This window comes from Equus caballus, chromosome 15, assembly GCF_041296265.1.
Source record: "Equus caballus isolate H_3958 breed thoroughbred chromosome 15, TB-T2T, whole genome shotgun sequence".
Taxonomy (NCBI): domain Eukaryota; kingdom Metazoa; phylum Chordata; class Mammalia; order Perissodactyla; family Equidae; genus Equus; species Equus caballus.
Genome location: NC_091698.1, coordinates 25,625,834 through 25,650,398, shown reverse-complemented (window position 1 = coordinate 25,650,398; position 24,565 = coordinate 25,625,834). Strand labels below are relative to the sequence as shown.

The 24,565-nt window shown below is 37.9% G+C and overlaps 2 protein-coding genes across 11 annotated transcripts in view; one reads left to right on the top strand and one right to left on the bottom strand.

The window, feature by feature from the left end:
• MRPL30 (mitochondrial ribosomal protein L30) overlaps positions 1–21,824 on the top strand; it is a 37,384-nt gene extending 15,560 nt beyond the window's left edge. The window contains exons 1-7 of one of the 6 annotated variants that reach the window (XR_011425905.1): positions 7,602–7,853; positions 12,523–12,600; positions 13,806–13,886; positions 17,963–18,109; positions 18,339–18,412; positions 18,491–18,673; positions 19,510–21,824. Coding sequence is in view for 3 of the 6 variants with exons in the window: in XM_023618580.2 (XP_023474348.2) it covers positions 12,523–12,600; positions 13,806–13,886; positions 17,963–18,109; positions 18,339–18,412; positions 18,491–18,623 (513 nt within the window). In the remaining 3 variants the exon portion in view is untranslated. Of the gene's footprint in view, positions 1–7,601; positions 7,858–12,522; positions 12,601–13,805; positions 13,887–17,962; positions 18,110–18,338; positions 18,413–18,490; positions 18,713–19,509 lie in introns of those variants that run through there. The other 5 variants (XR_002799985.2, XR_002799984.2, XM_023618581.2 and 2 more) reach the window with 5 other exon arrangements.
• On the bottom strand, positions 393–7,720 carry MITD1 (microtubule interacting and trafficking domain containing 1). 5 transcript variants are annotated; one of them, XM_023618584.2, is made up of 8 exons: positions 7,481–7,644; positions 5,379–5,517; positions 4,510–4,611; positions 2,707–2,843; positions 2,540–2,626; positions 1,698–1,813; positions 718–778; positions 393–611 (listed from the first exon to the last, which is right to left on the bottom strand). In XM_023618584.2, exons 3-8 carry the CDS (start codon positions 4,556–4,558, stop codon positions 516–518), a joined length of 546 nt encoding a protein of 181 aa, XP_023474352.1. In that variant the 5' UTR covers positions 4,559–4,611; positions 5,379–5,517; positions 7,481–7,644; the 3' UTR covers positions 393–515. The 5 variants fall into 5 exon arrangements, with proteins under 5 accessions (XP_023474352.1, XP_070091153.1, XP_001490497.3 ...); XM_070235052.1 differs by lacking the exon at positions 7,481–7,644 and adding an exon at positions 7,357–7,455; XM_001490447.7 differs by lacking the exon at positions 5,379–5,517 and having other exon boundaries at positions 7,481–7,720.
• Positions 21,825–24,565: the final 2,741 nt, after the last annotated feature.

The following is a 24,565-nucleotide window of genomic DNA, read 5'->3' as shown; positions in this document are numbered from 1 at the left end:
CAAGGTTGAATGAGCTGCAGAATGCATCTAGATAACTAAATGGGTTCATGTGCCTTTATGGAGTTAGGTAATGCCAAAGACACTTAACTGTAAAAAATTAACATTGTACTTTTTTTCTGGTTATTAGACCCACAAGCCCATTTGTCTCTTAAGAGTACTCTAATCCATGATGTTCCCTCCTAAAATCTAAATTCCCAGGGGTAGGATTAATAACCAACTCATCTTCACAATAGGTGCTCATTATCTGTTGATTCACTCTCCAACAGCCAAATAAGAAAAGCTGGTAAAATGTTTAAATTAACTGTATGACTTGAAACACTGTAAAGCTACTGAGTAACGTACTTATAACACTATTTAGGATTGGTCACACAACTGAGCAATGGATCTATAAATTAGTAGAAATGTAAAAGTTTATTGTTAAATTCATACATTATAGGAATGATCTATCCAAAGTAAAAAAATATATAATGTTCACTTAAAATAGAAATATATAATGGAAATTAGACTACTACCCATCATATTTTTTTTGTGTGCTTGTTATGAAAAATGTCCACTGTTGTTTCATGACATGGTCTTAAATCAAAATCGCAATATCCAAGGGAAAAACGACCCTATGAAGAGAAGAAAAGAGTTTTTTTAACAAAAAAGGACCAAAGCCATTTTGTTAAAATGATATAAAAAGAGTGCTACATACTCACTCATAAGACTATATCCTACCTGTGCTTTCTTAAAATAATCAAGTCCCCTTCCAATCTTAATCATCCATCCATTGTTGAACCTATTGAAATTCGTATATAGTATTATATTCCAGACTTTTAAGTCAGACAATTATCAAAGCTGTAGTGTATTAAGTATCAGCAGAATTTCCCCCTAATAAATAAAATCACTTCCTCTGGGGGCATGAGTTGAACCAAACATGGGGTTCCTTATGGGCTGTGTCTATAGTGAAACAAACCGTTCAGGCACCATCAGTCGATTTGATTAGCTGATAAAAAGTTTACCAGTTAACCCTTACTCTTGAATTTTAGCTTGCTCGTAAAACTGTCCTGTTCTGCCAACAAGTGGTTTTAAAGTGTACTCAGGCAGACTGTGGTGGTGTTTTAGGGGTTCCCCCACCTAGAGATGGAGGATGTGAGCAGGAACAGCTCTGGGTCCTGATCTCTGCTTCAACCACAGCAGCTGCATTTTCACCTGTTCTGCATTTCGGTTGTGCTTAAGTTTTGGTTAAAACTAAGGGGGCCGTTGCTATATACATATGAAAGCCACTGTGCTAAACAGAGGGAACAGATGACTGAAGTAACTCCATACACTGTTTCCTTATAGACACAGCACAGTCATGTACTAGAATAGTTGATAAACTGTAAGAAATAAAACCACATTAAATAAATATTAGTATCACTAGAAAAAGAAATTATCCCATTACCATAACACCAAATGTATAGTTGAATAGACAGAAAAGTACTTCTGCTTCTCACATGACACAGAACATGTAAACTTTATTCCATTAGGAAATATGAAACTCATACTGGACAAAATAAGCCATGTGTTTTCCCCTCAAAAGTGAAGACACTAAAATTGAGCTTTAATTAAAATTTTTATATTTAACTTGAACATTTCTATGTAGTTTTATAAAACTTAAGGGAAATAAAAATAAGCTTTTCAATTGCATGACAATTAGAATATTACTATATACTAACCTAATTTCTCGGTCATGTATTGAAGAAGAGTATTCTAATTCCAACAGCACTCCATGCTTCCTGAGTGACTCTTTTATCTCTCTCAGGCCACTACTTTGCTGTTCTCTCCTACTGCCCTATCAATAGGAAAAACAGAATTTTATGCCTCAGTTATTAATATTTTAAATTATCCCTAAGCTCTGCAGTGTGTATCACAGGTGAATTAAAATGGAAAGGTTCTATACTAGTTTCAATGTCTGTTGTCTCAAAGAAGCAACCAAAAAATAAGAAGTAGTTTAAGAGCAATTGTTTTTATCAAAATAATTGGTTTTTTCTAATGTGAGCATAACACAACTCTCCTGTCTCCTAAAGTGTATTTTAGTAATGCTGTTTAGTTATTCAGATGGGGCTGCCTTCTTCCCAAATTAATCCTAGAAATCTGAATTACTTAGAAGCATTCCTACTTAAGTCAAAATCAAGACAGAGATGCCCACTATTATGCTATGATCCCCCAGAAGGCCAATGCAATAAATCAAGGGAAAGAGATAGATACAGTAATTGGTAAAGAAGAGGTAAAATTGTCAACAGTGCAGACGTGTGACTGCCTCCTAGAACATCCAAGAGACTAAACTGACAAACAATTTGAATCAAAGAGTTTAGCAAAGTGGCCAAATGCAAAGTACAACATACTGAAATCAAGAGCATTTTTCTCCAGATGTTTTATGCCTGTTGTTAGATAATAAGTTTATTCTGAAATAGCTCTAGCTGAAGCATTACATTCAGGTTTTCCTTGCTCAAACTACATTCTGTAACTAAATGAAGTTAATGAAGTTAAGAAAGAATAAATACTTCCAGATACCTACTTCATCCAGAGAGGTGAGAAGATGAATAGTTTTTACTTTACATGGTTTCTTAATAAGCATCTCACAAAATCGAAGAAAGTTATACAGCTGAAAGATATTAGGATGGGTTATTAATAACTCGTAAATTTTAAATAACATTTCATCATATTTTAGTACATTTCACCTACCTGATGAGTATGTCTAATATAAGGATCTTCTATCCAAACTTCTGTAACTGTTTCATTAAGGTATTCTTGAAAAAGTGACTCATAACTGAAACCTGTCGCATTCTCTTCTATTTTAATTTGCTTGTGATATTTTCCATCTAAAAAACACAAGCTTCAATAATAAAACCAGTGACCACTTATTTTCTTTTTAAACATATTATATTTATATATAGTGATTAATTGGAATTAGATACAAGTTAATTTTTTTAACTCATCCACTCAGCAAACATTTTTGAATACCTACTATATATCAGGCACATTGCAAGATGTTACACATACAGAGGTAAATAAGGCAAATCATTCCATGAGTGATTTCTGCCTTCATGGACGCCAGGCAAGTGGGAAAGTCCAGAGATTTCCTAGAACAGGTTCTTGAGCTGAATCCTACAGACCAGGCACTTTATTCAAGAGAGAACTGTATGTATAAAAGTATCTGATATTCCTGTCACCGCGAGTAGAACCACAAGCTATAATTCAGTGGCTATCTGGTCCTCTTCAGAATTAAGTCTTTTTATGTCCTATAATTTAATAGCTAAAGTGAGTATTAAACATAAATGCAGTATAACGTGGCGTTTAGAAGTCTTTCTTAGAACTTGTAGTGTTCTAAGCAGAAATTTACAGTACTTCTCAATAACCCAAGCCAAAGACTAGGATGCCACAGGATCAGTAGGATAGTTCCATTGTTTTGTTCATTCAAAATGAATAATTATTGAATGTTATCAAAGACCTTCAAGGTTTTTTAAAAATATGACCCCTAGTGGTAGTTCCTAATTTCTACTTTCAACCTTTGTTTAAAAACCAGTAGTTTGGATTCTATTCCTAATATTTCCACATATATGTGAGCAACTATGCATCAGTTTTCAAGTCAAGCTAGCCAACAGGTTAATTTAATCCAATGTATTCAAACCTGCTGTATTCACAATGCCGATGGTACTATATTTCATCAATATTTTAGAGGGAAATGTCACTGTAGATTTCAACTTGGGGTGAAGGAAACAATTTTATTCCTACTCAACAGAGGAGCTCAGTAAGGGTACCCAGGATATGGGCTGCTGCAGAATACTAGGAAGAGGTAGGGAGAAGGCTGCCGTAAGGATAGCGAGGAAGAGCAGCTGAGGGCTGGAGACATTGGTTTTTGAGGGCAGTAGTTCCTTTGAGTACAAAAAGCAGCAGGAGTGTGCACTTCAGGCAAAGGTGGCAATGACCATTTATATATATATATTCGTTTGTAAACTGGATGCTCGTGAGTAGAGAACTGGCAAAAAATAGCATAGAATCCCTACTGCATCACGAATCATGAAGAATACTTAACTCCTGAAATGTTTTGATTCATAACAAAACACAGAGAAGACCCAGGAGTTTCTTTACGTACTTTACTATGTTGGTCTTTTTATAAAGAGAAATACAAATAAAATGTAGGATTTACATTCAGTGTTCCTCTGTAGTATTACTTAAACTGGAGTCCACACATAAGCTTCATGAGGATCTGTAAATGCCTTAAAACAGCATGCACGGTTCTGCAGTATGTATGGCTCTCATCAGATTCTCAAGAGGGTATCTAACCACCACCTCCCGCCGCCCCACCAAGAAAAAAAGGTTCAGAATAGCTTATGTATAGGGGAGCAGAAATGCACCAGAAATCCATTAAGATCCCAGCAATAAATGGTCCAGACCACACAGTGCTGCAAAGTCAGAGCCAGAAATTGGGTGAAATTGGCTTTGTCACAATAGCTTATGGAACACACTCTAAAAAAGCCTCTTTACCTTCTTTTTCTTGATCCAAGTATTTTTTTATGTTTTCTGCTCTATCCATGTAGCCAGAAATTTTTTTTCTGAGATGACACTTCTTTGTATCATCTTTGGTGCCTACAAATTAAAAAATATATTCTCAAGTTTCAAAACAGTTGTTCTATTGAGTACAGGCATTATTTCCAGTTTCCCAAATTTTCTGCAAATTTGCTATCCTTTAGCATGGTTTCCCTCAGTCCTAAGATACACAAATAAGCTCAAATTTGGCTTGATCATGCTGGACCTTCATTTTTGCACTAAGCATCTGAAGCATCTTTTTTAGGAGCAGGGAACTCTGACACTGCGTCTCCCTGCAAGGGACACAAAATCTCATGAGGTGACAAAGGTGGCATAGTACATGTCAAACCTGAGTCTGAGCACTATTTTGTCCTAATCACACACAAGTTTGATATCTTAACATAATCAAAAGATAGCAAACAATACCTATTTATCTTCCACAAAACCAGCTTCTCTTCCAGACTGACTTCCCCATTATAGTTAATGCTCAATCATTTTCCCAGGTTCTCAAAAGATGTAAGGTATTTTAGAATATACATTATCAATAAAATCTTACCCCAAGCCCCAACCCCACAAACCCAATCAGTCACCAAATCACTTCTGGTTCCTTCCTTTTGATATTGCTTATATTTTGCATAATAATTTCATTTTTAAACTCTCAGTTTTTTAAACATTTTATTTTGAATTTTATATTTGTGGAAACGTTGCAAAAATGGTACAGAATCCCTTTACCCAGATTCCCCAAATATCAACACATCACACAATAACAGTACAATTATCAGTTAGGAAAGTAACATTGACACAACACTGTTAACTCATCTACAAACCTTATGTGTATTTCACCAATTTCCCCACTAAAGCAAGTTCATTTTCTGCTCTAGGATCTCACACAGCATTTAGTTGTTACGTCTCCTTAGTCTCCTCCGATCTGTAACAGTTCCTTAGTCTCTCTCTGCCTTTTATGACCTTGACATTTAGGAAGAGAATCGTCAGTTATTTTGTAGAATGTCTCTCATTTTGGGCTGTTGATGTTTTCTCATGCTTATATCGAAGTTATGCATTTTTGGCAAGAAAATCACAGAAGTGTTGTGCCCTTCTCAGTGGGTACATGATGTTGACATGTCTTATAACTGGTGATGTTAACTTTGATCACTTGGTTAAGGTGGAGTTCATAGATTTCTCCACTGTAAAATCACTATTTTCTCCTTTGTAATTAATATGTATCTTGTGGGAAGAGATCCTATCTCTCATCACTCTTTCACGCACTAATTTTAGCATCCACTGATGGTCCTTGCCTGCAATCATTATTACTGCAGTGTTTGCCAAATGGTGATCTCCTATTTCCATCATTCCTATTTATTAATTGAAATTCTACTATAAGGAAAAGCTGTCTCTTCTCCCCCATCTATTTACTTATTCAATTATTAATTTATATCAATATGGATTCATGGATATTGATCTTATTCTGTGGGTTGTATTCCAACACTACCATTATTTTCTTGCTCACACTTTATCAGCTTTGGCTTTGAGAGCTCCTTTATGTTGGCTCCTGTGTCCTTTCGACACGTCCCATCATTTTTTGAGCACTTCCTTACTTTTTGGTGGCAAATGCTATAAACTCATCTTGTATTTTCCCTGCCCCAGCCCCCAAATTACCCATTTTCCCAAGATGCCCTGGTTCCTTTTATTGGAGAATGCTATCAAGAAATCAAATTCTGGGTGCCAAGTGTGCTCACTGCTACGTGGGGGAGCTAGCACTACCCCTAGGCCTGTCAGTCAACACAGCGGGAAGGTATATGTAGTTTTACTAACACACACATACATCTGTATTTATTTCTCTGTCTATCCATCTGTATATATATTAAAAACCACAAGTTCATGCAGGCATGCCTCAGAGCTATTTCCGGTTCCATTCCAGGCTACTGCAATAAAGCGAATATGACAATGAAGCAAGTCACACAAATTTTCTGGTTTCCCAGTGCATGTAAAACATGTTTACACTATACTGTAGTCTATTAAGTGTGCAATAGCATTATGTCTAAAAAAATGTACATACTTTAACTAAAAAATACTTTATTGCTAAAAAATGCTAACCATCATCCGAGCCCTCAGCAAGTCATCATCTTTTTGTTAGCAGAGGGTCTTGTGCCGGGGACTGTGCTGGGTGTTAAGCGTTATTTGGCTGCTTCTCAACACTAAGAATAACCACCCACCTAACGGAAAAAGTCTCACCGCTTCCGCCCACAACCCGACGCATCTCTCACATGAATTTCAGTACAACAGCCACTTCTTACAAAAAATCTTTGTTTTTTTACCGCGATGTGATTTTTCATTTACTTTTAATGAAAAAGTTTAAACAGAAAAGTAAGGATAATAGTGTAATGAACCCCCTTACTACCCATCACCTAGATTTAAAGACTGTTAGCGTTTTGCCACATTTGCTTCAACTTCTTTTTCTTAAGTAAAATTAAATTCAGACATCACAACTATTCTTCCCAGAACACTTCAGTGTGCATCTCTAAAAATTAAGGACAGTTTTTAAAAAAACCATACTGCCTAGCAAAGTTAATCATTTTCATGTTACCCAATCCATATTCAAACTTTCCAAATTGATCCAAAAATCAATTTTTACAGTTTTACAATTTTTTGTCTTTTACAGTTAGTTCAAACCCATGTCCTATCAAGTCTGACATTACATTTGGTTATGTCTCTTAAAAATCTAGAGTAGCACCCCCCTTTTCTTAATGACGTCAATCTATTAAGAACATAAAGAAAGCAGTCCGCTTGTCCTGTAGCATATCCCACCTTCTGTATCTGACTGCTTCCTCCTGGTGCCCAAGCATGGTTTTTAAATCCTTCGCTCCGCCCGCAGACACCGCGGGATCCAGCTCCTTTTCCTGTGGTCCTCCCTCCACGGCTCATTGCTCACCTTTCAGAACCTGCAGGAGCAGGTCAATCCCCTCCTGGTAACACACCAGAGCCTGCGGGTACCGCGACTCCGAATCTAGTTCCACCGCCCGCTTTAGCACAGCGACCGCAGCGGCGCTTTCGGGATCCTGGCCCAGACCACACCTCGCCATAATTCCGGAAACAGCCCTCTGCCTCAAGCCGGGCCAGATTGGGCGGGTCTTCAGCACGCCGGGAGCGGTCAAGTGACGCCAACGCGCCTGCGCTCTTTTTACGGCCCTTGAAGGAGGGACTCTTCCGGAACTAAAGTGCCCTAGTTTGCCGGTTGTGCGCACTGTGACGGCGGAGCAGGAGTGTAACGCTTGGTGGTCTATCCTGGGCTCGGCTTCCCCTCGGTGGGTAAGTTCAGGCTGGACGTTTAGCAGTCGCTGGGCAGTGAGGAGTGAGTGGCCGAAAGATTGCATTTTGCCAGGAGTGCATATCTGCAATCCTGTGCAGATGCGGGTTGATTTTCCCAGTTGGATTATGAGCTTGCGGGTCACAGTGACCTAAGTGGGCCTGCGTCCCGATACCATCCCTTTGGCTCCCGAAAAGCCACTGGCTGACCTGACCCGGTTTCCCAGTGCGCGGCGCTCCGGGACGCGCGGCTGGAACCGAAGTTCAAGGGGAGCCGCCCGGGCTGGACAGCCTGGGAAAGGGAGTTGAAGTTTGTTTTAGCATTTTCTGTGCTTCTGCTTTATTCATAACTTCGGCTTTCTGTTCGGGATGAGCGTAACTTGATTTTTTGTTAATGAAAATACGAAATTGCCTAAATTTTAAATTGCTGCATTTTAGAAGGTGAACCTTCCGGAGTTGGTGGTTAAAATATTTGTCATTTTACTAAAATTTTGTCACTTTGTGACCATGTTTTGGTCGCCATCTACTCAAAGCTGCTTGGTCTGCGTTTTTTTGCCAAAAGGCACTTATAAGGGTTGCCTACCACTTGTTAGGCATTGAGTTGAAAAAAGAGACATTTCTTGCCTTCAGAGATCTCGGTTTATTGAAAGGGAAATTCTGCATTTTCAATAGTCACCCCCCACCCCCATATCATTAAATAGATGTCTCTTTAGGAAAGGAAATAGTTTTTTTAACACCAGTTACATGTATGGTCATTGTAAAACACCACCATCTCCAATAAAACTATTGGACATACAAGGAAAAAAAAAAGAGGAAAAATCACTCCAGTAGCCTACCACCTAGGTCACGTTTTTCTGGTAGCCTTACAGAGTTCTTTTGTGTTTATAACAGATTCACATTTTTCTTTTAAATAGAAATAGGATCGTACTTTTCATATGATGTATATATTTTCCTGTTTTTGCATTGCATCTGTGCAAGAGAAAAGTTATTGTACAGTAGAAGACAGTATCATTGCTTCAAGGTCCAAGAGTTGTGTGCCTAATTACTAAGAATAACCTTTATTTTATTAAAACATAACTTTTGACTATCACACCTTCTGAAGTCTGTGAACTTAGCTTCAGTCATCCAGCAAAAATTGATTGAGTGCCTACTGCATGGCGGGTGCTGCTTTAGGTAGAGGCTTGAGATATATCTGTGAATAGAACAGATCAAAAACAAAATTAAAAAGTCTTTGTCCTTGTTGGAACTAACATGCTATTGAAGGGAGACAGTAAGCAACAAACCTAACAAATAAATTATGTTAGAAGATGATAAGTGCTATGGAAAGACAATCAAATAAAATAGGAGGGATCATGGGTGCTGACGATTGTGGTGTGGGTCAAAATGCTAAATAATTGAATCGGGGTAGATCTCATTGAGAAGGTTAGATTTGAACCAAAAATTGAAGGAAGTAAGGGAGTTAACCCTGTGACTATTGGGAGCATTTAAGGAGAGGGAACAGCCAGTCCAAGGGAGCACGCCTGCCTAGCAAGTTCCAGGACCAGTGAGGGGGCCAATGTCTAGTGATTGAGAGAGAGAGAATGATTGGAGATGAAGTCCAGGAGGTGGGGGTTAAGGACTGGCTATCACTCTGATTCAAATGGAGAGGCATTGGAGGTTTTTAATTTTTTAATAAATAAACTTTTCATTTTAGAATAATTTTAGGTTTACTGAAAAGTGTGAAGATAGTACACAGCTCCTAGGTATCCCATGCTCCGGTTTCCTCTTTTATTAAAATCTTAGATTAGTATGGTACATTTGTTGTCATTGATGAGCCAATACTGACTCATTATTAACTAAGGTTCATACTTCATTCAGATTTTCTTAGTTTTTGCCTGTTACTCTTTTACTGTTCCAGGGTCCCATGCAGGACCCCCTATTACATTTAGTCGTCATGTCTTAGGCTCCTCTTGACTATGACAGTTTCTCAGACTTTCCTTGTTTTTGATGACCTTGACAGTTTTGAGGTAGTCAGGTATTTGAGGAGGTACTGGTCAAGTATTTTGTACAATATCACTCAACTGGAGTTTGTCTGATGTTTTTCTCTTAGGGCATGTTATGGGTTTTTGGGAGGAAGACCATGGAAGTGAAGTGCCACTCTCATTCTGTCATATCAAGGGTACATGCTATCAACTTGACTTTTATCACAGGTGATCTTAACCATGATCACCTGGCTGACGTAGTATTTGTCAGGCTTCTCTGAGATAGTGTTATTGTCCCCTCTTTCTGTACTGTACTCTGGGAGCAAGTCATTAAGCATAGCCCATACTCCAGGGGTGAGTAGTTTTGCTCCATCTCTTTGAGGGGGAAATAGCTACATAGATTATTGGGAATTCTTCTGTAAAAGAGATTTGTTCCTTCTCTCCCATTAATTTATTTATATCAATATAGACTCGTGGTTATTTTATGGTTTGGATTATAAGCCAATACTTTATTTTCTTGTTCATATTATTCTAGCTTTAGCCACCGAGAGCTCTTTCGGTTGGTTCCTGTATCTCTTTGACTTGGCATACGCGCATCATTTTGATTTTTTGAGTAGTTCCTTTCTAACAGTGTCAGATGCTCCAGACTGTCTCTATATGTTCCCTGCTGTGGCCCTGTACTCAGCCATTTCTCCAAGGAGCCCTGCTTCCTTTTATTAGAGAATTCTGTTAGAAACCACTGTCTGGGCACTGAGCGTGCTCATTGCTACTGGGATGCCGTTGCTTTTAGGTCCTCTCAACTAACAGCTAACCCGTGTGTACATAAATATCTGTAATTATTTCTGTATCCATTAGTGTCTATGTTAAGCTAAACATGAATTCCAACTCTAATCCTGTATCATTGGATCACATGGATCATTCTAGCCTTCCCCTCTTGCTTGTGTGTAACCTCCCATTCCGACAGTGAGAAACCTGGCTCATTGGAAGGTTTTGAGCAGAGCAATTGACATGATCTGATTTAGGATTTAATGAGATAATTGCTGCTGTGGAGAAAAGACCTTAGGGAACTTGGAATGGAAGCAGGAAGGCCAATTAGGAGGGTTTTGTTGAAATCTAAGTGATAAGAGAAAGATTTAACAAGGTGTGAAGCTAAATGAGTTGGGTCAGAATATAATACTTAACTTGAGAGGAAGAAGTATGGTAGAGAAAATAACTTAGCATAATCTATTTGATTGGAGAGCCAGAAGATTAAGCAGGTCTCAGTAAGGAAATTCAGCACCTCTTCTAAGGAAGCCTGATACAAAATATATAAACAACCAGCTAAGCAAACAGAGGATGATTTGAACTAAAAATTGTTATGCTGTGTTGTAATGTTAGAGGTCTGAAGCCTGAATGACAGTTACGAAAATCTGATGTACTTCTGAATTCTGAGTGCAGCAGACTTAGCCCTAACCCATTAGTTTATTCATGCATTCATCAACAGTGGGTGCCAGCTGTTCCTCAGATAGTGTGCTAGATGCTGAGAGAGAAGCTGAGAAGAACAAGGTGAAATTCTTGCTTTCAGGGCACAAAGGATTTAGTAGTTAACTCTTCTGAAGCTGACCCATAATTAATTTTGAGAGATTGGTTCAGTTGCTGAGAATTTTTCTGAAGTCTGACTTTTTTCATGGGACATCTTGTATTGATTCCCGCAATTCCACTGTGTCATTCACATCGCAGGAAAGACTTGCAGAGCTTGAGTGAGCCAGAATCTGGTGGGCACTTACCCTATTTTGCTGTGTTTAGGGTATTCTTATTACAGCTTTATAATTTTATGATAGTAAAAGCTACCATTTATTGAGGGCTTCCTGTGCACCAACTACTGTTGTAGGTGTTTTTAGAATAACTCCTTTGCAAGGTAGGCATTATTTTCTTTCTGTTCTTTGGGGAAAAAATTGAAACACACAAATTAAGTAACCTATCCAAAATATATGTGTAGTTCATGAACTTCATCTTTCTGCTTTCAGTATATGTCAGTATAGTAGGCTATAATTGTTTTGTATCTAAGTAAGTAAACATGACTTTTTCAGGTCATACAAGCAATGCATGTTTGTTACGAATAGTTTAAAAATACAAATAACCGAAGAAGAGAGTTCTACTTTACTTTTTAACAGAAGGTGTTGTGATTTAGTGAAAATGCCCTGGACTAAGAATTAGGAGAAGTGGGTTCCAGATCATATGCTCTCCTGAGAGCTGGAAGCCCTTGGGTAAACGACTGAACTTTCTGGGATTCCTTTTCCCCACACATAGAGTAAGAGGATTGTCAATTCTAATTATAGGAGTTGGAGTTTCTTCAGTCCTTTCCAGCTTTGTAATTTTTTGTGATTCTCTAACAAAGCATTCTTTATCTGCCCTCATTGTCGAAGATTTTTTAAAATGATAGTAACCCCCATTTCCCATTTTTGTTAAATCAACCGAGGCTCTAACTCATTTGGTGAAAATGGAATGTGGTTAATGTATAGTTATTACCTATGGTTTTGCTGAACTCTGAATAAAACGTTTATTTTAACTTAATTCTTGCCCTTAATTTTTAAAATAACTGAGATTTTACTGTTAAACTTCAGTCAAGTTTACAATTAACTTGTTTAGTTTTTTAGTACTACAGAAGGGGGGACCTGTCCATTTCCAAGACATATTTGATCCATGGATCTATTTTCTACTCTCACAGCCTCTAAAGAGAACAGCTCCCACACTCATGGCAGGGGTCTTGCGCTCAATAGTTCAGAGGCCCACAGGCAGACTACAAGTAAGTGTTTCTTTTCAAGAATTATCTTTTTTCTATTTCTTGAAAACTTTTTCTTTCTCGTTTCTAATTAACAAAACATACAGGCAAGTTAAATTCTTCACAGGTTCCTTTTGTTATATATTAATTTATTTTTTAATGTTAGGAGTTAATTTTGTTTATTTGTGGTTTGTCTGCTGTTTTAGCCCTAAAGATTTGGAATCACAAACGATCTTTTCCTGGAGAACATGCTGGTGAAAATTGGCCAGTGTTGATTCTCCTTGGTCTGCATTAATCTTTTTAAAGTTTTAGGTTTTTTCCCCGTCAAGAAGAGAAACAGTGTCCCAGAGACCATTAATGTTTGTATTTTCGTGTCTGTCTTCCCAGTCTTTCTTTTAGAAATGGCAACACTGCAGCCTGATCTATTCATAAGGGCCAGATCTAGACAGAGAGCTGCTGCTGGCTATAGATAATCATAATGTCAGGTGGTTTCCATACATTATCTTGACCTCAGATTAATCTGTGTGCTCAGTATCACTTCCTTTTTATAGTTGAGGACCCCCTGAGAGGTTGTGTCTATTTTCTCACAGCTGGTAGACAGCAGAGACGAGTTTCCTGGTGTGAGGGATTGGGAGTGAATCCTTTTCTTCAGCAGCCTGAGAGAAATAGGACTGGAGGATTGTAGCAAGGGAGCAAGAGAGAAGCAGGAGTGATTCCATTGTTGGGACCAGAAAGAAACGGAAACTCATTTTGGCTTTCTTTTACATTGTATTGTTGAAGGTGAATTATTGCTCATTGTCTAGAGCAGGGGTTGGCAAGCTAGGACCTGCAGACCAAATGCAGCCCACAGCCTATTTTTGTAAAGAGAGTTTTACTAGAACGTACCCATGCACATTTGTGTCCATGTTGTCTATGGCTGCTTTTGCCCTGCAGTGGCAGGCAAGCCTTGGCAGTGGAAAGCGTACAGCCCCAGAGCTGGAAGTACTTCCTCTCTGGTCCTCTGCAGAAAAATATTGCCAACCCCTGGTCTAAAAGTCTATATTTATGTTCTTTTTGCTTTATAATATATTAGTGGTGAGATGAGATATGTTCATTCAGCTAGGGGACTGAGATGAACATTTAAGAATTACAGGTTACATAACAACACGTTTGTCACCTAAGAATTTGTGGGTATGGATTTCTGCACTAGACAGAGTTCTAAAAAACAAATGTTTTATTTCATATTTTAGACTGTGACAAAAGGTGTGGAGTCTTTCATTTGTACAAATTGGATTCGTCACAAATTTACCAGGTCAAGAATTCCAGATAAAGTAAGAGCTGTGTTTTCTTTTGTTTTTTAATGTTACTATTTTTTTAAACATATTACATTTTTAAACATATTATGTTATGTTTTAAACATATTATATGTGTACAAAAACAGTTACCTGTTTTTGTAATATTGAAAACTTTCGTGTTATATTGTTTGTGGATGTAGCTAGGAGTGAAGAGTTTAAAACATAGAATTTGTGTAAATGATGATTATTAAAAATAAAAATGTGTCACTGGCCTTTGAAATAGTGGGTTTTTATCATTTCAGAATCTATTTGTTCCTGCTTATGATTTATTTCCTTCATATTTTGTGTTTTCGTATCACCATTGTCCTAAGAAAACAATGAGCCCTCCTCCTGCTCAGGCCCTGACTGTGTGGCTCTTTGTGTTTACTTTCTTTATTGACTATTGCTACTTTGGACCTTTGGGTTTTCTCTGCTAGAGTTATATGTACATATCATTCTTTTTTTTTAAGGATTTTATTTTTCCTTTTTCTCCCCAAAGCCTCCTAGTACATAGTTGTGTATTTTTAGTTGTGGGTCCTTCTAGTTGTGGCATGTGGGATGTCACCTCAGCATGGCCTGACGAGTGGTGCCATGTCCACACCCAGGATCTGAACCGGCGAAACCCTGGGCCACCGAAGAAGAGCGTGTGAACCCAACCACTTGGCCATGGGGCCGGCCCCTAGACTTTATTTCTTAGAGCAGTTTTAGGTTTGTAGAAAAAGGGCACAGAAAGTACAGAGAATTCCCATATACTCCCTCCCCCACATACACAGTTACCCTATTAACATCTTGCATTGGTATACATTTGTTATAACTAATGAACTGGTAGTGACACATTATTATTAGCTAAAGTCCATGGTTTCCATCAGAATTCTCTCTTTGTCTTGTACATTCTATGCATTTTGACAAATGTTTAATGTCCTGTGTCCACCATTACAGTGTCGTACAGAATAGTTTCACTGCCTTAAAAATCCTCTGTGCTTCACCTGTTCATCCCTCCGTCTTATCTCCCAACCCCTGGCAACCACTGGTCTTTTTAGTGTCTCTATACTTTTGCCTTTTCTTGAATTCATATAGTTGGAATCATACAGTATGTAGCCCTTTCAGGCTGGCTTCGTTCACTTAGCTATATGCAGCTAAGGTTCCTTGATGTCTTGTCATGACTTAATAGCTTGTTTCTTTTTTTTTCTTTACTTATCTGTATATTTAATCAAAAGAGTGATAAATCTTTAGTTCTAGAAAATCTTTGGCTAGAATTAAGGAAAAACATGAATTTGAAAAGATCAAGTTGTTTTCCATTAAAGTAGCTGGGGACTCAACAATCAAACAAGGTTCTGGAAATAATGAAAGTTATGTTTTTATAACCTGAGTTTTGTGGCCAGCTCATTTCTTTTTATTGCTGAATATATTCCATTGTACGGATGTACCCCAGTTTGTTTATCATTCACCTACTGAAGGACATCTTGGTTGCTTCCAGTTTTGGCAGCAGTGAATAAAGCTGCTGTAAACCTTCTTGTACAGGTTTTCCTGTGGGCATGAGTTTTCAACCCATTTGAGGTAAATGAGAAATGCAATTGCTGGATTATATGGTAAAGACTATGTTTAGTTTTGTAAAGCCTGTCTCCCCCACCCCCCCCAGTTTTTTATATTGTGGTAAAATACATGTAACATAAAATCCACTATCATCCATTTTTAAGTGTCCAGTTCAGTAGTATTAAATACATTCATATTGTGTTTGTGCAACATCACCACCGTCCATCTCCAGAACTCTCCATCTTGCACAACTGAAACTCTGTACTAACTCCCTATTCCTCGCTGCCCTTGGCATCCATCATTCTCCACTGATTTTTTAAAAATATAAAATAGTATTACCATTTACTATGTTGATACTAGATGTTCTTTAATCAGAAACCTCTTCATTTTCCAATGGTCATGGTCTTTCCACTGCTGATCTTTTCACAACCGTATTATCCTGTATCTTTCCATGTTTCTTAGTCTGTAAACTTCTGGAAGAAAAGGATAGATACAGATATTAGCATTCTTTTCAAATGTGCAAGGCAATGATTTTGATCGCCAGCTGTAGTAAATGTGGAAACTTTTAAACTTCATAGAAATGACTCGGAGCTGTGTGTCTCCAGCCCTTGCTATCTTCTGAACTTATCCTGTATTCTCAAATGGTTTCTAGACCTTGCTGCAGATAACTTGTAGATATTTCAAGTTAAACATATCCAAAATTAAACTCATTGTCTTACTTTCCCTCCAAACAACCAAACAAAAAGAGGGTTCTTGTCCTGTGTTAATTGTGTCAGTTAGTACTACCATCCTCTACCTGGTTTCCCAGACCAGAGGCCTCTGAGTCCATCACACCTCTCCTTTTCCTTTGCCCACTGCAAGCCCATCTATTTTCCTGCCCAAAGTCCCCAGTTCAGTCCCTTTTCTGTTACAACTACTGTAAGTCAGGCTCTAATCCATGGCCATAAGTGCTTCCTAACTGGGTGTTCTTGTACCAGTCTCTCACCTCGGTTCATTTTATTCTCTTGTAAGAGTTTTCTTTCTGAATCTCTTTGAAATATGGTCATGTTGCTTCAAATCTTCAATAGCTTTGCATCCCTTCTGGAAATTTCTAAAGGCTCAGCATAGTTTAACTTCATCCCTTACATTGATTTTCGTGGTTTTTTTCTACTTTAGCCACACAGAACCACTTGGTTTTCCCAAATATTTCATGCTGTTCACTCCATTTCTTTATGTCTTTCCTCCTTTTCTTTGACATACCTGTCCCATTCTCTCCCTGCCACCATTCTTGTCACCCTACATCTCTTCAAAATCTCTGGAAAAATACAAGCAAAAAGAACTGAAAAACACTCTTAATCCCATCCACCTGGAGACAGCTACTGTCAACACTTTCCACATCCTTTTCTGTTGTATGTATTTAAAGATGTGAATTGTCTCATATATAATGCTTCTCTAGGTGCTTTCTTCACTTAGCAATATTATATGAACCTCTCAGTGGATAAGTTAATGATTGAATAATATCCTTTTTGATTAAAGTATCATCTTTTTTTTTTTTGTCCTTCCTTGGTCTCATTCCCCAACAGTATGACTCTTGACCTAGTGTCTTTGAGACCTTATATATATATAAACATATGTATATTACTATATATGATTCTTAGAATCAGTATTTATAGAATATATTATATATACACGCTCATGTATTTGGTACAGGTGAAACAAATACAGGATCCTCGAATAGTGTGGATACTCAAGAATATATTATGGCCATCCTTCACTGTTACTATCTGCAAAGCTAGAAAACCTTATTCATTTTAATGGCAGCATTGTATCCAGTAGGATACATCATCATTTATTTAGTTGTATCATATTTTATTTAGTTTTATTACAGTAAGTTTTATTTAGAATGTATGCATCATAATTTGCTCTATTGAGGAACATGAATGTGGCCTTTAAGTCTTTGAGTATTACAAATGATGTTATAATGTACGTTGTTATTCCGTACGTTTTACGTACTTACCGAAGTTTTTCTGTGGGATAGCTCCCTAGAACCTTTCGATTCTTAGAGAATCAGTTTAAATGTCAGCTCTGTGGAGCTGATTGCTATCCTTCATAGGCAGTCATTTGTCTGTGCTCTCATAGTACTTGGTACATACTTTTTTATAACACTCATGTGTTACTGTCAGTGTAAATTTATATTTGTTCCCCTGCTTGAGTGGGGGAGGGGATGCAGCCCAGTATCCAGCATGGGCAGTACTGGTACACCTCTTGGCCTTTGAACTCTTTAGTGTCAGCTGGTTGCTCCTGCTTTGCTCTTCAAAAAACAAAACAAAACAAAAAGAATCCTTGCCTGGGTGATATTTTTCTTATAGTATGAAATTCTTAGACTCCATCTATCTGAGTCATCAGACTGGTAGAAATGTTCAATTTGAAGATGAGTATTATAGAAAGATTAGGGATAAAATCATTATGTAGTTGTTTGAGGGTTTTTTTTTTTAAGGAAAAAGAGGTACATAGAAACTGTGTAAGTTGAAAATTTACCATTTATAATTCTTCCTTTCTAGGTTTTTCAGCCTTCACCTGCAGATCATGAAAAATATGGTGGAGATCCACAGCATCCTCATAAACTACACATCGTTACCCGAATAAAAAGTACAAAAAGACGTCCATATTGGGAAAAAGATATAATAAAGATGCTTGGATTAGAAAAAGTATGCCACTATTTTAGTCTCTTTAATGTTGTTTAAATTTGCTTTAAATTTTATACTTTTTAAACTTTAAGGTATATTTTTATTATTTCTTTTGTTTAAATGTATTATTTAATGTAATTTATTTGAAAGTTTGATTTAGACAGAGTGAGCCTTCACCTTAACATTTTACTGAGACACGGGACCATCTGCTTTTGAACATGATCCCTAACATTGTTTCCTTTGTTTATAGGCACATACTCCTCAAGTTCACAAGAATATTCCTTCAGTGAATGCAAAACTGAAAGTGGTTAAACATTTGATAAGGTTTGTTCTTTGTTATTTCAGCAGTTTTTAAAAATGTGTTACCTCGTATAATTCTAAAAGCATTTTCTTATGTCACAGAATCAAGCCCCTGCGGTTGCCACAAGGACTTCCAGCCGAGGAGGACATGTCTAGCACGTGCCTCAAGAGCACTGGGGAGCTGGTGGTGGGGTGGCGTCTGAGCCCTGTGGACCAGGAGACAATTAAGTCCTAACACCAGAGCAGTTTCGGGTTAAAAGTGCAGATCAGTTTTATTTAAAGATGGTGAGAAAGTGTTGTCATTAAAATATATTTTAAATACTAGTCATTTTTACTGACTAAACTCGGTGTGATTCTTCCTTATGATAGACTTGGAGCTTTCAGTGCTGTTATTAGGTTTAATTCTCTCCTCCTGCTCCCTGATAGTTTCACTGCAAATTGGATAAAAATGACATTGTTTGAACATCAAGGTTCAGATGTCACCTTAGCAATTATCATTAACTTTTTTCTTTTTGATTTGTTGAGGAACATTAGCCCTGAGCTAACATCTTGCCAGTCTTCCTCCACTTTACATGTGGGTTGCTGCCACAGCATGGCTGACGAGTGGAGTAGGTCTGCATCCGGGATCCAAACCCGCAAACCTGGGCTGCCAAAGTGCCACACCAAACTTAACTACTACGCTAAGGGGCCAACTCCTAACTTTGTAAAAATATTTTTTCTTGTTTAATTGAATTCAACAAATTCTGTGGGTGGCCCTTTGAGTGAACAGTGTGTTGTGTGTTGGAGAAATCCAGAGCTGACCAGAACATGGTCCCTGCCCTTCAGGAGCTCAGTCTTTTCTGCAAGAGAACAGAGATTCAGCCGAAGTCACGAAACATTGGGTGCAGCTAGATGGGCTACTTTGTGTGTGAGTGTCTATGAATACACATGTGGACTTGTCTTCATTTTACTCGTAAATCTAATACCAAAAATAGTGTCTATATTCTAATTATAAATCTAATTTGGTCCAAATTTTATTGATATTCTTTGAATTCCTAAGTTAAGGTTGCTATTTAAAAGAAGAAAAAGAAGGGAGAACTCTTTTAGGGAGAATTATTTTATTTCCCTTTTTTCTATTTCAGATACCTGAGGGGTGGGGAGAAGTAAGAATTTTAGGAGAGGTGCCATACTGGGAAATTCTGTGGCAGCTAATTGAAGATGATGATGAAGAAGCTCTGAATTCTAGTTACTCTTTATTTTCCTTCAACTCTTGTAACATTTGGCTCAGGCAGCAATAACATTGGTATACTCATTGTTTGTGGTCCCAGTCCATCCTGTCATAGGTCTTGATGTTTTGGGGCATCAAGCATAAGTGCCACCTGATATGGAGGAAGATATCATTAATTAATAAGCTTAAAGGCAGTTACAGCTTCAATTCAACAATTATTGACTATCTAATACATGTAAGGCCTGGAGGGAACATAAAGCGGAGGGACCCTAACTTCAAAGAGATCAGTCCACTTGGAGAGAGGCCTTTCTGCCACAGCAGAAGGTGTCCTTGCTGCAGCTGGGTGAGGACAACTGTGTAAATAAAAGCTGGCCCCTGCTAATTTATTGCCATCTCTTTTACTGTGCTAACATTAATGTTGGTTAAAATGGGGAAAAGAATATTGGTTAATCTTTACCCAAAGAGTCTAATAAAGTTTGGGGTAAGTGGTTTTAACCTCAATGGCCCACAACTAGAGGAAGGGATTAAATGTTAAATTGAATATTTAGAAATGAAATTGTCTAGAAGAGGAAAAGCCTACAGGGAGAATATGGGCATAGGTTAGTGCATTAGTTTTCTATTGCTCTGTGACAAATTATCACAAACTTAGCTTCTAAAAACAACACATATTATTATCTCACCATTTCTGTGGGTCAGATGTCTGAGCTTAGCTGGGTAGTCTGCTTAGGGTCTCACAAGGCTAAAAACAATGTCAGCCAAAGCTGTTTCTTATCAGAGCCTTGGCTGGGGAAGTATCTGCCTCCACACTCTCTCAGGTTGTTGATAGAATCATTTCCTTGTGGCTGTAGGATTCATGGCAAGTTGCTTCTTTAAAACCAGCATTGGAGAGAGACTAGCAAGATGGGTGCTGTGCTCTTAGGTAATCATGTAGAGGCAATTGTGTACGTTCCATCGCCTTTGTTGTACCCCATTGGTTAAAAGCAAGTTACAGGTCCCGCCCACACCCAGGGAAGAGGGGAATTACACAAAGGTGTGACTGCCAGGGGTCAAGGATCATGGGGGTCTCCTTAAAGTCTACCTGCCAAGCCTGATAAGTCCATTCTCAAGCTGGACCCAGGGGATTCCCCAGATTGGCATTCCTTTGCCTCACATTGTCAATTCAAAACCTTATAAGGACCTCTCCCTTAGTCTTGTCTTTGTGTCTCTGAGAACTGCTTTATGTAATTTCATCTGCCTTGTTTCAGGAGGTTTTATCTGGCTTCTCATTGGTGACCATTGGCCTTTGGTCAAGCTCAGAGAGGTGAAGTTAGCCAATCACTATCTTTAAGGAACATTCCAGTTCTCTTAAGGTCTTCTCAATCTAAAATGGTACCTCTCCCAGGCCAAACTCCTATTTTCTTCATCTTTTCTTGTTAGAATACTAATTAGTATGCTTATCAGCCTAACTGGCATAATTTCACCAAGGACAATTTGGAATTACACTGGCCAGTTTGGGGAGCTTTCAACATGAACAAGATTGTGTTTTTGGGAGGTCCTTTAGAACAAAAAGTGAAGAAACCCTCATGATGAGATTATTTACTGTGTTTTTCTTAAAAAATAGATCATTTTGTTCAATATAGGTGGTATCCTCTCCTTTCCATACTTAGAGGAGCAGTAAGTACTGGCTTTTTGATCACACAGCTTGATAAAATTTTCAAGGGGCCAAGCTAATGTCTAAACCATCTGTCACTCTGTTTTTTGTGTATATATGTCAAAATCTGTTTTCTACATCTGAGCTTTTCTCCCTTAATTAACATGAAGGCCTGAGGTAAGTAATTAAGTTAATTAATAAATAATCTTTGGAAGTCGGGAGAGTTTCCAAATGAGAAACAGATATAAAACATTAATCACTAAATAGAAATGTTAGTCTTACTTGTTAGAGTGACAGTTGATTGACAAACAGTGAAAATGCCTTTGGATAATATTGTTTATGGTTATTTTTGCCACCTCAAAATTATTAAAATGATATGAAATAAGTGCTCATGGAGAAAAAAATAGCTAAACAAGTCTTCATTTTCTGTTCTCTAATTTTCTTTATCTGGAAAAGAAATTTGTTGATCACTTTAGTTTAAAGGTAATATAAACAGTTAATTACACCAGGTATGGTAATTACAGAGAAATATAAATATGTATACAGCAAAATGGATATGATTTTCTGTTTGTTAATAAAAGTGCTTATTCAGATGGTAATTTAGTATGAAATGTACTTTTTAAATTTAATATACTGATAAATTAGTTCTATTTTAAAGCTATAGACATAAACTTCAAATTTATTGAATATATATGCACATGCCTAAATACATACATATAAAGGTATATTAAGTTAAGCAACTGGTGGATGAATAATGCAAAATAAAGGTAAAAATAGAATTTGGGTAAGCTAAGATATTTTTGCCCAGAGATTCCTTTTTTCATCAAATTATTTCCTATTTGTAGATACTTATCACATATCTTGTCTTCTCTAAAAACTATTAGGATTTTTCCTTTCCCAAAATCCTACCTAAATCTAAAATAATAAAATTATTAAGTTGTATTTTATGCCTAAGCTATCCATGGGTTTGTAAAGTGTTCGTCAGGTAACACAAAGATTTGCTGTTCACCACATAAAAGTAAGGGCGATAGAAATGATTGGGTTTGTCTAAAAATTCTCCAAACTTTAATTCAAAATGATTAAGAGCATTTTTATCTACTGAGCTTAATATTAAACCTGACAAATCAAAAAGAGCATGATCTGACTTGGTTAATTATATGTAAGTAAAGTCTATTAAAAACCTTTCAATGAATATGTTTTTCAAGTTAAAAGAAACATAGTCATGTTTAGACACAAAGACTGTTGTGATAACTATCTTCCAAAAGATTGTTTGAATTATTCTACATTCACAAATCCTCCCCTCACTCCCACCTCTTTTTATTATAAATCTGAACAGACGCTAGGAAACTGATTCAATTAAATAGAAATCACCAGAGACCCATTGCTCCAGTGGCCAGGACACACACATCCACCTTGTCTAAGAACTGTAGCAGCAGCAACAAGTGTGAAAACTTTGGCCGATTTAGTTTTAGGGTCTCCGCTAAACTTAATGATTGCCCACGCTGTGCTGTGTAGACTCTTCCAAGGACAATATACCCCCAGCATTTTTCAGCTAGTACCCTAACCTATGAAGTAATGTTGCTTTCCCTTCACACGTCACTGTCCAACGTTGCAACACACTAAACCCAGCCACCTCCTTCCCTCACCGCAGAAGGGAACAGCTCATAATTGCTTACCTCAGGGAGCTAGCCGTACCCTGCACGGACCTTCTGCAGACTCCCTTGCATAACTGACTTAATTTTGTGTGCATTATTCATGTGTAGAAGTAAAGCTAAAACTTGCCAAGCAGGCTGTCATCACACTCGAATTTACCCTTGAAGTACATAAGCTTTTCTCAGAAGTAGTATCCTTCAGTTTGGCTAAATTAATTGCCCTATCCCAGATCTGCCAACTAACAAAAGTAAGTATTTATACTGATCGGTTAGGTATATGATTTGGGGTTGCTCCATGACTTTGAAATGCTTTAGAAACAAATATCCTGACCATTACAGGAACCCCTATAAAAATGAAACTAATTAAAGAGCCTTGGCATGCTTTGCTATCATGTAAGGAGATGCCCATAATAAAAGTGGAGTTTATAAAAAATGTTTTGTGATATTAGCCACAAAGCAGAGGAAAATTGCCAGCAGTATTGAACCAGCATTGGCAGGGTAATTTTACAGATGTTGCTGAGGATATTTCCAATGCACGTCCTCCCTGCCAACGGCACAATCCTGACAGGATCATGAAGAGACTGGACGGGAACCTCAATACCTCTTTGAACACCTTGATTTCCTCTAGGTTGGCCAAGGGGAGTTTGTGCTTCCTGCTGCGTTTACACACTACAGGGTGAGTCAAACTGTGGGTATTAGGATAAAAAAGCCACCAAATTCTCTGAAAGAACTGACTGGATTCTGGGACATTTTCATTGGCTGAGTTTTATAACCTAGGATCCTGGCTTCAAGACTTGCTATAAGACTCATAATTCTTTTGTTTCTGGTAATTGCTTGTGTTAGAGTTGCTTGACATATCGTGTCCAAAAACTTAAGCGGTACTGTGCAGCCATTGTCACATCAGATGACTCAACAACTCATCCTACAAGAGAAGAAGGGGGAGTTAGCCCTAGTCCACCCACAGGCTGTGCCCTCTGGATGTCCCCTGGGCTTGAGCAGCATAATCTTGACAACAGTGAAAAACTGCGTATCATGGATTAATGTTTTGTTGCCTGATTTTACCTGTCCTTGGCCAAAGAGAGGAAGTAGAAAGAGAAAAGCAACTTCTGACAGCCAGGAACTGATGTTTCTAGGAGCTGGCCTGGCACCCATCCGTAACAATTTCACAAAACACCAACGCCAGATAAAGCCACTCAGTGAATGTGATGAGTTAAGGCAAAAGACCGCTCCATAATCATATCTGAGCACAGACAAAAACCGTGAACATTGTTCAAAGCCAGAAAAATAACCAAACATCCCCTATTCTGGATAATATGGGTGACGCTGCTTTGTCACACAGCTTTAGCCTTACTTCATTCCTCTCACCTTCTGGAAAAGATTCATTAAGATACCAATCACAGAACTGTCTCTTTTTCCTGACAGCATCCATTCCAGAGCAAACCCTGCTGCTTTGACCCTAAAATCAGCTAATAACAGCCCAAATCCTATAAAGTCCTTTCCAAATCCCTCTCTCTGAGATGCCCCACAGTTCCCTGGGGTGTGGTTCTCCCTCTCTGCAAGGAGTAATAAACAGAACTGGTTTGGCTCCAGTGTGTTCCTAGTGGTCTGTGGCTAGAGAGCATTCACAATACAGTTCTTGTGGCTCTCAGAGTCTGAGCTCCTGAGAGTTCTCCCCTCAAGGATCACTC